Raw genomic sequence first — 12,658 nt, forward strand, 5'->3', positions numbered from 1 at the left:
CGAAATAGAGAGAGAGAGAAGGGGGTGGGGTGGCGAGGCATGGACACAACTAGGAAAGAGTCAAAAGGAGAAAGAGGAGAATCAGGGATATGAGGATATTTTACAGGGGGGAAGAAATGATAGATATGAGAGACAGAAGAGTCGGAAAAAAAGGAGAAAGGAATAGATAAAATAAACGGGAGAGTAAGGTAATTGGATAATAAGAGAGGCATATATAGGATGAAAGAGAAGTTCTTGGTAATGAGAGATGAGGAGTAAGGAGGGAGAGTGGGATGGGGAAAAGTGGGTTAGATTATCGACAAGTGCAGGAGAGGGTAGATACGAAGCAGAGAGTGGGAATAGAAAAGAGGGAGAGAGAAGAGACAGATATTGGAGAAAGAAGGATGGAGAGATGAAGAGGGGCTAGGCATAGACCATGATCCAGTAGACAGGAGGGGAAAATTATGGATCCTATAAGATCCATGGGAATAACTGACATATAGGACAAATACAAAGAATGTAGACTTTTGGAAAGGGATACCAAGGGGGGGGGGTGGCAATATCCATGAAAAGATGTAGAGTGATGAGACGAGGGTCGGAGCCAGGATTTCAGGGGGGGGGGAGGGGGTTCCTCCGCCAGAGCATCTCTTATTGGCAATAAATGAGGACGTGTCACCCCAAAAAATTTGAAAAGCCCCCTCCTCCAAAAAGGTTTTCAGGAATCCAAGGGGGGAGGCGGAGGACCTAATTCTTTTCCATAAGCTTATTATTTCCAAATCATATATATCCCCATGGAGCCCCCTGATCATCCAGTGGGTGGGAAAGGGAGGGGGTAACAAATTGTATGGAGGCCAGGATCGAGAGGGCGGGAGAGAGAGGGAAATAATACTAGCCCATATGATTGGAAAAGAGGGGTTAGATTATGTAACTGCATCATGCCTGACATGTATTTTTTGTCACCTCACGCTTTGCCACAAGTATTTTTTATCCATGGCATATACAAATAAGGGGGCTATTTCCCTCCCCCCCCAAAAAAAAATCCATGACAAAAGGCGGAGAAAGATCTAGAGTCAGAGAGAGAGAAAGAACAGGGGAAAAGGGGTGAAATATGATATCATATTCTGAATATGTTGTCGAATTTCAAATTCCGTAGTGAAATATGTGTAGTAAATAAATAAATGCCCCGGATAAATGCATAAATAAATAAATAAATGAATAAATAAATAAATAAATACATACATAAATAAATGAATAAACTTTGAAGTACAATGAGGAGAAAAAAGTATATTTCAAATTATAGTAATAAAAAAGAAATAGTGAATGAGTGACGCCATCAGTACCCCCTCCCCCCCCCCCCCCCCATTTGCAAATCTGCATATACTAACGAGGATATGTGCATAATTTTTTTTTACATCCGATTTTGAAGAATTTTTCCTTGGTGGATTTTCTCCTTATATATAAGCTTTTTTTTTGGGGGGGGTAGACTTATCCTTTTAGAAACATTTCGGAATCTGTGAGCCCAGCGTTATTTTACCATTTTGATAAGGGGCCAATTTCTTTTTCCTTTTTTTTTACTCTACATACTAAATAAACTCCCGAGCAAAAATGTTCAAATTTCTCATATCCGATCGTATTGGTCACGCCCATTTCATTCCCACGTGACCATTCTCCAGGTCAGGTGCTGACTTGCAAATATTCACACGTTATATCATTCATTGCTGATACCACTTCATTCCTCGCGCGCGCCCGGAGAGACTGGGGCGATTGATCATTGGATTCCCGCTACGCAAGTACAGTGTTGGGGACTGGCGTCTTGATTTCCAATATTTTAGTTATTAAATCTCTATCCAGCATACACGGGGAAAAACTCAGTAAGGACATAAAGATGAGTGGACGGAGAGCTTTACATTTCGTTTTCAAAGTGGCAGATCGTACAGCTACAGCCAAATTCTATCGAGAAATCTTGGGAATGAAGGTTTGAACTTTTTTTTTTATTATCCTCTTAACGTCTTTTATAACGATACGGTACGAGCGTTCATAGGTCGGGGTCAATTGTAGACAGGAATAACCGTCGTTTCTGGGGATTTATTCAACAATTTCTGACATTTTACTATAATGGTGAGTGGAGCCAACGTAGTTCAGCGGAACAACCAAAATACAGAGACTGAAGCTTTTGGTCTAGCCTAGGAGTAGGACTAGGTCAATTGTAACTTTGCCTAGTCTATAATAATAATTGTAAAAATGGCAAAAAATGATGTATTGACTATTGTAGTCTTGTTGATGATGGAAATGAGATGTTGGAGCAAACAAAAGAGGCAAATTTTGAGTGCAAATTAAACTTTCATTTTATTTCGAGTTAATTACATGTGTAACCCTTTGCACAGAATTAATTTTTGGGGGGATAATGACAATTGTTTCCATGTTATTTTCTTAAATTCAAGATATCCATATTGCATTATTGATACTAGACTAAAAGCTTCGGTCTCTGTTATGTTGGTTGTTCAGCTGAACTCCGTTGGCTTCACTCACCAAATACAGAGACCGAAGTTCTAGCGCGATCTGTACAGGGGACTCAATGGCAATATGTTTATGTACTTAAGATCGGATAAAACGGGGAAGTGAATTTGCGCGACAGCCGAGGTAAGTCACTGTTTTTGTTCCTTTTAACTTGATTTTTCTCTGTTTTTTGGCAATTAATGCCAAGAGGGAATATTAATTTGCATTTTGGTCGCGTTAATTTTCAAAATTTTTATTCATTAAAGACAAAAATTGAAGAGCCCCGACGGGGGGATTTTGCATTGCAAGTCCCCTAATGGTGGCTGCACGCTAGCGAGCCGTCTGTGTACAAGGAGAAATAAAAATTAAAAAAAGTTTAAAAACTCCTCGAAACAGACGGCTGCCAGCTGTCTATATTGATAATAGATGTAATCCAAGAACTATTGCGTTTTATTAGCTTCTCTAATTTGAAGGTAGGGAAGAAAACTAATTACGATTGTTGAATTTAATTGTACGAATGTGCAAGATTACAACATCAGCACGCAAAGGGTTAAGCATGTTGAAAAATAAGGACGGTTTACCTGCGAGTAATCACCATATTCACATGGTCCATTAGACCATTATCTAATTGTAATTGAGCTAGCTTGAGTTTAGTCTGATTGTCTGTAGAGTTCATATAGAATCATATTTTATTGAGTTTAGTCTGATTGTCTGTAGAGTTCATATAGAATCATATTTTATTAATTTCTTGACAGTTCCTAAGGCATGAAGAATTTGAGGAAGGCTGCAAGGCAACATGCAATGGGTAAGACAGTTTTCATGTCATGATAAAAGACAAATTTGTACTCGCCATCCTCAGCTTACCTTCATTGAACCATCCTAAGTTTCCCAGCCATCTGGGGGCTGATAAGAAAATATGATATATAATGCGTTAGTCAGGAACTGATGATTATGATGAATTGATGATGATGATGATGATAATGATGATGATGATGGTGGTGGTGATGATGATGATCGTTGCTGTTATTTTTGTTATTATTGCTCACTTATAATCATATTAAAACACTGATGATGAAGTGCAATTTTTGAGAAGGGATTTCATGAAAATGTTATTATACATATTTTAACAAAAGTTCAAGAGCATGATTACAGCCTCCTTCACCTCCATAATGATCCATTTGTGTGAAAGCACGGAGGCCATTGTTGAAACTTTATCAGCATCAGTCTAAAATTATGCCATTCAATCAGTACCTTGCAAGTGTGCACACTCAAACCTGTGCTTTAAAAGTCAGTGAGGGTATATTCTATGATTGATTGAAAAAATAACACTAAATACTTGCTTTTTGCAAAATAGTCCTATGAATACACCAAATGAGTCCTTGATAAACTAGCCCTGATTGCTCTTAACTCTTAAAATTTCAATTTCTCCTTTTCTATCCTGCTCTCTCTCCCTCTTTCCCCACCCCACCTCCCCTTCTTGTCTTTTCCTCATAGGCCATATGATGGCAAGTGGAGTAAGTCTATGGTTGGTTATGGGCCAGAGGACAACCATTTTGTGACAGAACTCACCTACAACTATGGGGTAAAGAGTTATGATCTTGGAAACGACTTCCTGGTGAGTGGAAACATTTTTGTTTAATGAAAAAAGGGTATTTTTCTGAGTCTTGAAATACTTTGTCACGTTTCCCTTTAAAAAGCATCATTGATTTCTCCTTGGCTTTCATGCAACTTGATTCAACTCAACCTCACTCAAACGCCATAAGGTCAAGAGTAAGACTGAACTTGTAATCCATGTCAATTTTTCGATATTTCTGCTCCATCTTAAAGAGGAAGTTCACCCTGAAGAAAAGTTTGTTGTAAAAATAGCAGAAAAAATAATAAAAAATATTGGTGAAGATTTGAGGAAAATCCGTTAAAGATTAAGAAAGTTATTAGAATTCAAAGTTTTGGATTTGTGACGTCATATGCGAGCAGCATTCCTACACAGCGAATGGTACAAAATCAATGAATTTCATATTTTGTATGGTTCCTGATGACTCTATTTATGATCGGGTGTGAAATGATTTGTCTATTGATATACAAAAGGCACAGTAAAAACCATTTTCAATTTTCTGAGAAAATGACATTTCATTGATTTTTTACCATTCGCTATGTAGGAATGCTGCTCGCATATGACGTCACAAATCCAAAACTTTGAAATCTAATAACTTTTCTTAATCTTTGACGGATTATCCTCAAACCTTCACCAATATTTTTTATTACTTTTAATTTTTCTGCTATTTTTACAATAAACTTTTCTTCAGGGTGAACTTCCCCTTTAAGCCAAAATCTCAAACAGTTATACAGTGAAAATTAGTTTGATTGTAGATTGTCGAGGTTAGGCTTACCTTTTGATTACAGCTCTAATTTTAGCCTTTCATTCCGTATTGATAATTACAATTTTGTGATATTGATTTTGTAAAGCTCTCTTACTCTTCTCTAATATTAAATATTCATCCTTCTATGAAAAGAACCAAGCTTGAAAATAAAAAAGTTTTACCTCAAACTTGATTTGATTTTAAAATGGTTTTGAGATGATTTTTTATTTTATTTGTAGTATAGTGTCCTGTGACTCTATAATTGTAGTAGAACTAACTTCCATGATCTTGATGCTATCTTAGAATTTTTTTCAGGAATATATGTGTAGTTGACAACAATGTGAAATTTGTTCTGAATATTGTATTACCATTGCTCAATATTTACACAAGTAGAAGAGTAAACACTTTGCTACTTTCAAGGTTGTTTGAGGTACAAAGCAAGTATAAACATAAGATATTTTCATTATTTCTTTCTTGACATTGATATGACAATTGTATTCAAATGCACTTGATTCACATCAGACCTAATGTCATGGGTATGTTTTTTCATTTAGGACAAAATGACCAAATGTAGGAGTTGGGTTAAATAATTTTTAATACATACCCCGTAAATGAAAGCCATTTACAATAGTCATCAGGAGAGAAAAACTACATACATGTACATGTACACACTTTTATATACATTCTATATTGCAAAATAAGCTTCCCCTCTATACCAAAAATTCAAAAAGACATATTAGATGTCTTATTTTCTTTTCAGAATGGCTTATTTCCTGTTTCTTATTCTGCATACTGAATCTGGGTTGTTGCTGCACAAAGTCTATGGGATTTACATAATTTGGTAGTCAGGGGGTTAATCCAAAGCATCATAGCTCTTCCAATTTTAGATTGTACTGTCCAATAATGTTTACTTGAATTTCCTCATTTGATACAATATTTCTTATTTTGAACCCTTTCTTTGGACTTAAGGGTATCACCATTCAGTGCAGTGTAGCTGTAGCCAACGCTAAGAAAGCCAAGTGGCCTTTGACCATAGAGTCTGAGGGTGTGTACTCGGTGCAGGCACCTGGGGGATATAGGTTCTACCTTGTGGACAAACCAAGACCTGAAGGAGGTAATTATTTCCTTGAACCTTGCTCAAAACTTTCTATTTATCCTAGGGCATCGCGACTCGGTGCAGAGTAGCGGTCCATGCAAATATCACGCTCATTACAAATGTTAATGATTAGTCATCAGAATTGCTTATGATGACAAAGTTTGATTGGCATTCATAATGAGTGTAGATCAATGATGTATTGATAAACATTATGCTAATTTTAGTTGTATGAAGTATCATATTCCATTGTATTTTGTTTTACCCATTCATAGATCCAGTCCAAAAGGTTTCTATCGGGGTATCAAATCTACAGAAATCTGTGGGTAAGTTTAACATTTGAAAACCTTGCCAATATCTAGGGTAGTGACTCCTAATGTGACTTGGAAGAATGATAAAAGAAATGGTAATTGTCTCAAAGATTAAGTATAGAATAGAGTTTTCCAAGTGCCTGCTTGCAGTTCGAAGTCCAATATTTGACCTTTCTTCATGTCTATTGAAGTGGTGATTGAATTGTAGGGAAGAAAGGGGGGGGGGGGGGAGTGTAAAGGAAATATACATTTAAGATTTAAGATGAGAAGAAAGCACCATGTAAACAGACAAATAAAGTTCCTCTCATGTTGACCTAGTGCCTACTATAGATGAACATTATGCTCATGTATTAGTGATTCATTGTTGCAAAGATTAGCAAGAGATTAAAGAGGTAAGTAAGAGTTGACATGACAAAACAATTCTTAGATAAAAAGTTTTTTAAGAAATCAATTTGAGGGACATTCATAAATGTTTGTGTTTTATTTTGATATAGCAAATTAGCATGCATTTGTAATTTTGTTAAATTAATATTTGAATATACTTTATAGTGTATCTGGCCTGGTTTATCACCAGATCAAATGATATTAGCCACATTGGTGTAAAAAAGTCACAGAATTTTACATCTCTAATACCTTTTTAAAGGTGAATATTTATACTGAAGTCATGCATTTGGATGAAAGAGTAAAACATCTTAGAATGTGACATGATGTCATAATGAAATTGTCTGTATTGTGCTGTGTACGTTAACCAGTTCACATATTTTTTAAATTCTTACCAAATACTTTAGATTACTGGACCAAAATATGTGGCATGACTCTGTATGAGCAAGCTGAAAACAGTGCCCTCTTAGGTTTTGGAGAGGGACAGTGTAGATTAGAATTGCTTGATCAGGGCGGACCTATCGATCACAAGACAGCATTTGGAAGGGTGGCAATTGCTTGCCCTCGAGACCAGGTATGTGTAGAATGGTTCATTATTTTACATGTTCATTTCAAAATGTGCTTCATCTGCTTTAGATACCTGTAAAGAACTTTGTTTTTGTATCTCGCCTAATTCCTTTAACCAACAACCTCTAAATTAATATTGAAAAGTGGTCGCTACAGGAATATTGATATTAAAATGATTTATCCTATCTAGGCCAGGGTTGTATTTTTGGAGATCATATAGCCGGGGGAGGGGGGGGGGCTCGCAGACCCCCTTTGAGATCTCGACCGCCAGATTGCGCCAAAAATCTGCACGTAGGTTATCTCGAACATATTCTACAAAATTGTATTACATGCAAATTGCTATTAATTATGCTAATTTATGTGCAGCGTAATTAGTATGCAAAATCATACTTTTTCCTTTAACTCCCTAGATAAAGCTCCAAATGTTCTATTTTTTTGTGTACAAACTCTTTGTTGTAAGCAAATGTACGTGAAGTAATTGCGATATCAGATTACTTTCTTGTGTATTTCTTTATTATTTGACCTTTTTTTATATGTTTTTTTTTCAATGAACTGTGATGAGGACTCTTCTGAGATCATAAACAGTATAAAATAAATCCATTTAGACCAGCAAAACTAAAAATAATCATACCTTCATGATTTTTGGTTGAAAACACAATTTGTATTGACTTTGTACACGAAATCACGTTTTTGAGCAAGTTTGATCTGACATGTGCTTACAAAATGTTGCGTAATTTCGCAACCGCGTACCCGGGCATCGCAAATTTGGTCTCAAAAGATGCGCAAGTTTGAAAGTAAAAAGTCAGTGAGCAAATAATGTGCGGCAAAACTATTGCACGGACTATTGAGGGGGGCCTCAGCCTAGATAGGGTTCAGTTATCTCATATTGTCTAAATCCCACAAAATATTAATGTAAGACATTGTTTTCTGTTTAATTCTAATTATCTGGGTATTTTTTGGGGAAAATAATTCAAATGATAAATTAACATATCAACTGTCACAGTCTACACAATTTATCAGTCATTTCTGCTGGTATTATGTGCCTACAGGTTGTATACACATTGGCTCGAAAATATCTCATTGGTCCTACAAATGAGTCTGTATAATTTTATTTTTGCATATTAAAAAAAATCACCTATGTTTGATGTTTAAGATCTAAAATTAATATAGTAATTTTCATTCTAGCACACAAGCTTCTAAATTGTGTAAACATCTACTCTCCCTCTACAGTTAAGGTGAGTGTGCACTGTGCAAGTAAAAGTTAAAGTATAAAAAAAAACACATAGGAGGCTGCATCACACGTAAGAATGGCAAGTGCGGCCTCTCTAAAGTCAGCTGGGTTTGTTCCAATTACAACAGGTCCAGGTAGGTGATTCCAAATTAACATAACATGATAGTGGATTTTGGAACATATAACTCTGCAGGATTAAGAAGAGCTGCATTCTGGCACTTTAGCAATTCTTTTTGTGCACTATTCTCAAAGTTCAATGCTGAATTTTATTTCTATAGTTTTTTTTTTCTTTCTTTGATCCTAGTTACCTGGAATAGAAGCGGCCAGCAAAGATGGAGGCCAAACTATCATCACTCCTCTAATCAGTTTAGACACCCCTGGCAAAGCTACGGTTGAAGTCGTCATTCTTGGAGATCCTGTAAGTTGAAGTCTACACTGTAATAGCTTATAGTTACCAAATCCTCTTAAATATACACATTGGCTGAATATGGGGGAATATTCTGTTTCCATAACCACTGAGTTATGTAGTGTAAATGCTCTTCCTCCACTTTAAATACCTGTAAATTTTCAATTACTGTATCCTTTTGGTATCCAATGATACTTGTGTTTAAATGTTAGTGGTATTGGTGTCAACAGGATAATTGCTATAAAAGTAATATGATCTCATTGAATAAAGTACACAAAACTATCTATTTAAGACAACATTTTAAATATAACTTAATCTAATATCTGGTTCTTATTGCTAGTTGAAAAACAAATTCCATACATCAGACCTATAGTTTTATATTGCTACCCATGGTCACTTTGCTATGAATTGTGTATATTACAGCAAAAACTAGGAAAACATTAAAAAGGGGGAAAATAACTAAGGCCAATGAGAGGGACATTGGGGCCAGTCAGTATGGCATCAAAGGCCATGTCCTTGCTGGCTCTCAATTTATTTTAAGAAAGTCTCCAGCCAAACATTTGCACAATGTGTCCCGATTTCATTGTGTTGTAATTTGTGTATGAGGGGCTCTTGTTTGAATTGGAATAAACTGTATAAGTGTCCAACCCAAGTGATATGGGGGATTATAGTTCTTCAGTTTATAGTTCAGATAAACTTTCGTTGAACTGTAGGGATTTTATTTCTTATTGCATTATATTTTTACTTTCCATTTCTTTAATAACAGGATGGTCATGAGATTTGTTTTGTTGGTGATGAAGCTTTCAGGGAATTATCTCAAGTTGACCCCAAAGCAGACGGCTTATTAGATGAGGTAATGATTTTGATCGTCTCTTTAGGTATCCCCTTCCCCTCCCCCACCCCATCCCATATATAAAAAAGACATAGTAACTGATTTACCAGTATTTCACACAGAACTCAGCCCTAAATTTGGAACATTTTCAGAAAAATAAAAAAGCTGTACTGAGAGTAGAGTCCTTACAGCATATGAAATGAGGTACCATTTTCAATTGCCATTGCAAGCTTCCTCCCTTCCAAAGGTAATTGAGTGACTAATACTTCATATAACTCTCAATCATCAAAGTGAGCTTTATATTTGGCTCTAAATCAAATTTAGGGCTGGGTCTTATGACCTTTACAAAGTAAAATTCTGAGAACTGAGTTAATGACATTAACAATATTTCACATCATGGAAATGAAATAAAGAATAGAAATTGCATTGAACTTAAAAAATTTGAATATTTTGTACCATTACTACATGGATACTATGGTGTCCTTGTATCACCCATATGTCCAAAATTTCTTTTATCGGTAGCTTATAGTTTCAATCCTGACATATACAGGAGAGGCCAACACTTTGTAAGTGTATATTTTCTTTTGATTTTCTCTTTACAGGCTGTTGCTGCAGATAAAAGTGTTGAGTGGTTCGCTAAGAAAGAAGCCAAGCTAGGTAAGCAGTGGACACCTGGATCATAGTGATACTTTAATTGATCAACTCATACTACCAGATCTGTATCTCTCAAATTGGCAATGAAATTGCAAGGAAGTAGACAATCATTACTTGAGTATAAATACTCAATTTGTAAAACAGCAATTACACTTGAGAAAAATTATGAATTCGGTTCATATTTAAAGTGAAAGCAGACACGTAAGATATTTTTTTATATATACTCAAACAAAAGTGTTTGATTAAATGAACATTATTTATTCAAACCAGACTCATCATGCAGTAAGTAGTATATTATACATGTTAAATTTTGTAATATATTTATTGTCTGTGAAAAAGGAGAATTTTTCTGGAAAGTCCATTGCTATGGTTAGATACCACAATATTATGAAATTTAGTAGAAAATTGCTAGAAGGAGTTCAGGTGATTTTCCTAGTATCAAATGGTTAAAAGGAAGGGAAGGCAATGGTCAGGTGTACAAACCCTGAAATTGTTGGTACTGGATCCCACATTGGTCTTATGGGATTGCCAATAAGTGTTCTTCTATTCATTAGGACAGATGGATATTTTATTCCATCTTTAAATATGCACAAAGCTTTTTACATGAGTATCAGCCAAGCTAGCTAGCGCATCAGTGCAGTGAGCATCCAGTCGGCAATATAGCCCAGGGCCCCGTCCCACAAAGAGTCGCAATTGATCCAATCAACCATATTTATGGAAAGCCAGCAACATCAGCACCTGAAACGCACGTTTTCTTGAAATACACATATGCTGTAAATTCATACATTCATTGATTTCTTGAAAATTCAGAGTGCTTTTCTTTGTGTACAAAGGACATTGTGCATTTTTTTTTGTAGAAAAAATTATGACTTCAATGGATTTCCATACAGTTAAGGTTGATGGGATTAATTGTAACTCTTTGTAAGACCCTGAGCGTTCTGTGTCAGGCCGGCTGGGTGTCTCATATCATGAGGCATACAGACGAGCATTCCAAAGAAACATGCAATTTGGTATTCTATCATGGGCTACTCATGAATATCTGGGGCCTGTAACACAAAGCTAAGCCATCATCGTAGAACTTTTTAAACGATTGTCTGCATTGACTAACCATGTACAATTAATTGTGAAAGAAAAGGGTACGATTAATCACTAGCCTTTGTGTTATAGGACTTTGATCCTTAGAATAGTGCATCTGTATGATCACAACGATGTTGTAACTTCACTAAATAACCTTTCCTCTCGCCCATAATGTATGACCAAATACAGTACTCTTTATTTTTTTAGTTGTATGTTCATATACAGTTGATGTGCCTTGAAAAACAATTTTGAAAAAAAAAAGAATCTTGAAAGATAATTCTATATATCTAACAGATGGAATATGAATAATTTTATTTTCCTTTTAATTTAAGATAATCAAACAAGTATTTTTTATGATGAAGAGCAAATCATGGATTGTATTCAACAAAATTATTGAGAAAAAATATATTTTATTATTGGTCAGAAATGTATTTTTTCAAGACTTGTCATTTCTGTTTTATTATTGATAGTATGCTAGATATTGATTTTTCAGCGTTCCAACATTAGATGAATTGTAATGATGATACTATTTTTCTTCATGGAATAACTAGTTTTTTGTTGATGTTGTATTGAATGGATAGGTATGACAAACAATTGGTTATGTAACGGTTAATTTTTTGCATTTTTATATTGCTCATTTTTTATATTATTTATTTTGGGTTAGATAATTGATACCATTCTCAAATTAAAAGATATGCATGGTACTATGTATAGGTAATTCATATTCCATAGTATTTACACATTGTTTATGATGTATTTCGGAGGGGGTGGGGGGATTTCATGCTTTTAAGCAACAAATCTGAGACATTCTGACAATTTTTTTTTGTTCTACTGTGGATAATTGAGCATGTTATGAGTGATTTCACTTTCAGCCCAATTCCATGATTAAAAAAGAACAACTTATCTATTCTTAGAAATATTTATGTCTATAAAAAACCTCAACTGAACTCTGATCAAAATTCAATGTGTGATGATGCTATTCCGTTCACATATGTCAATATTCAGTCAAAATTTATGGAAACACGGCTATTTATATCAAGCAGGGTTACAGTGTACATGATAATTATATACGACATCTAACATACATAATCATATTTTTATATTTATGCGAATAGATTTCATCAGTCTAATATCATTGGATGATTCACTGTATGTAAGACAGTATGTGTGCAATTGTGAGATATTTGATTGCAAATCATGGTTTTTAAATAATTAAGCATTTAAGCTAATAAATCAGGATGTCTAAAAAGATGTACAGGACTCATCGTTGTTTC

General features: G+C 35.1%; 1 protein-coding gene across 1 annotated transcript; it reads left to right on the plus strand.

Annotated features, from left to right (window-relative positions):
• Positions 1-1,595: 1,595 nt before the first annotated feature.
• LOC129254559 (glyoxalase domain-containing protein 4-like) lies at positions 1,596-12,644 on the plus strand. The gene is made up of 9 exons (XM_054893038.2): positions 1,596-1,954; positions 3,231-3,280; positions 3,970-4,090; positions 5,802-5,946; positions 6,201-6,251; positions 7,025-7,191; positions 8,720-8,833; positions 9,588-9,674; positions 10,256-12,644. Exons 1-9 carry the CDS (start codon positions 1,865-1,867, stop codon positions 10,334-10,336), a joined length of 906 nt encoding a protein of 301 aa, XP_054749013.2. The 5' UTR covers positions 1,596-1,864; the 3' UTR covers positions 10,337-12,644.
• Positions 12,645-12,658: the final 14 nt, after the last annotated feature.

Source organism: Lytechinus pictus, chromosome 2 (assembly GCF_037042905.1).
Source record: "Lytechinus pictus isolate F3 Inbred chromosome 2, Lp3.0, whole genome shotgun sequence".
NCBI classification, from domain to species: Eukaryota; Metazoa; Echinodermata; class Echinoidea; order Temnopleuroida; family Toxopneustidae; genus Lytechinus; species Lytechinus pictus.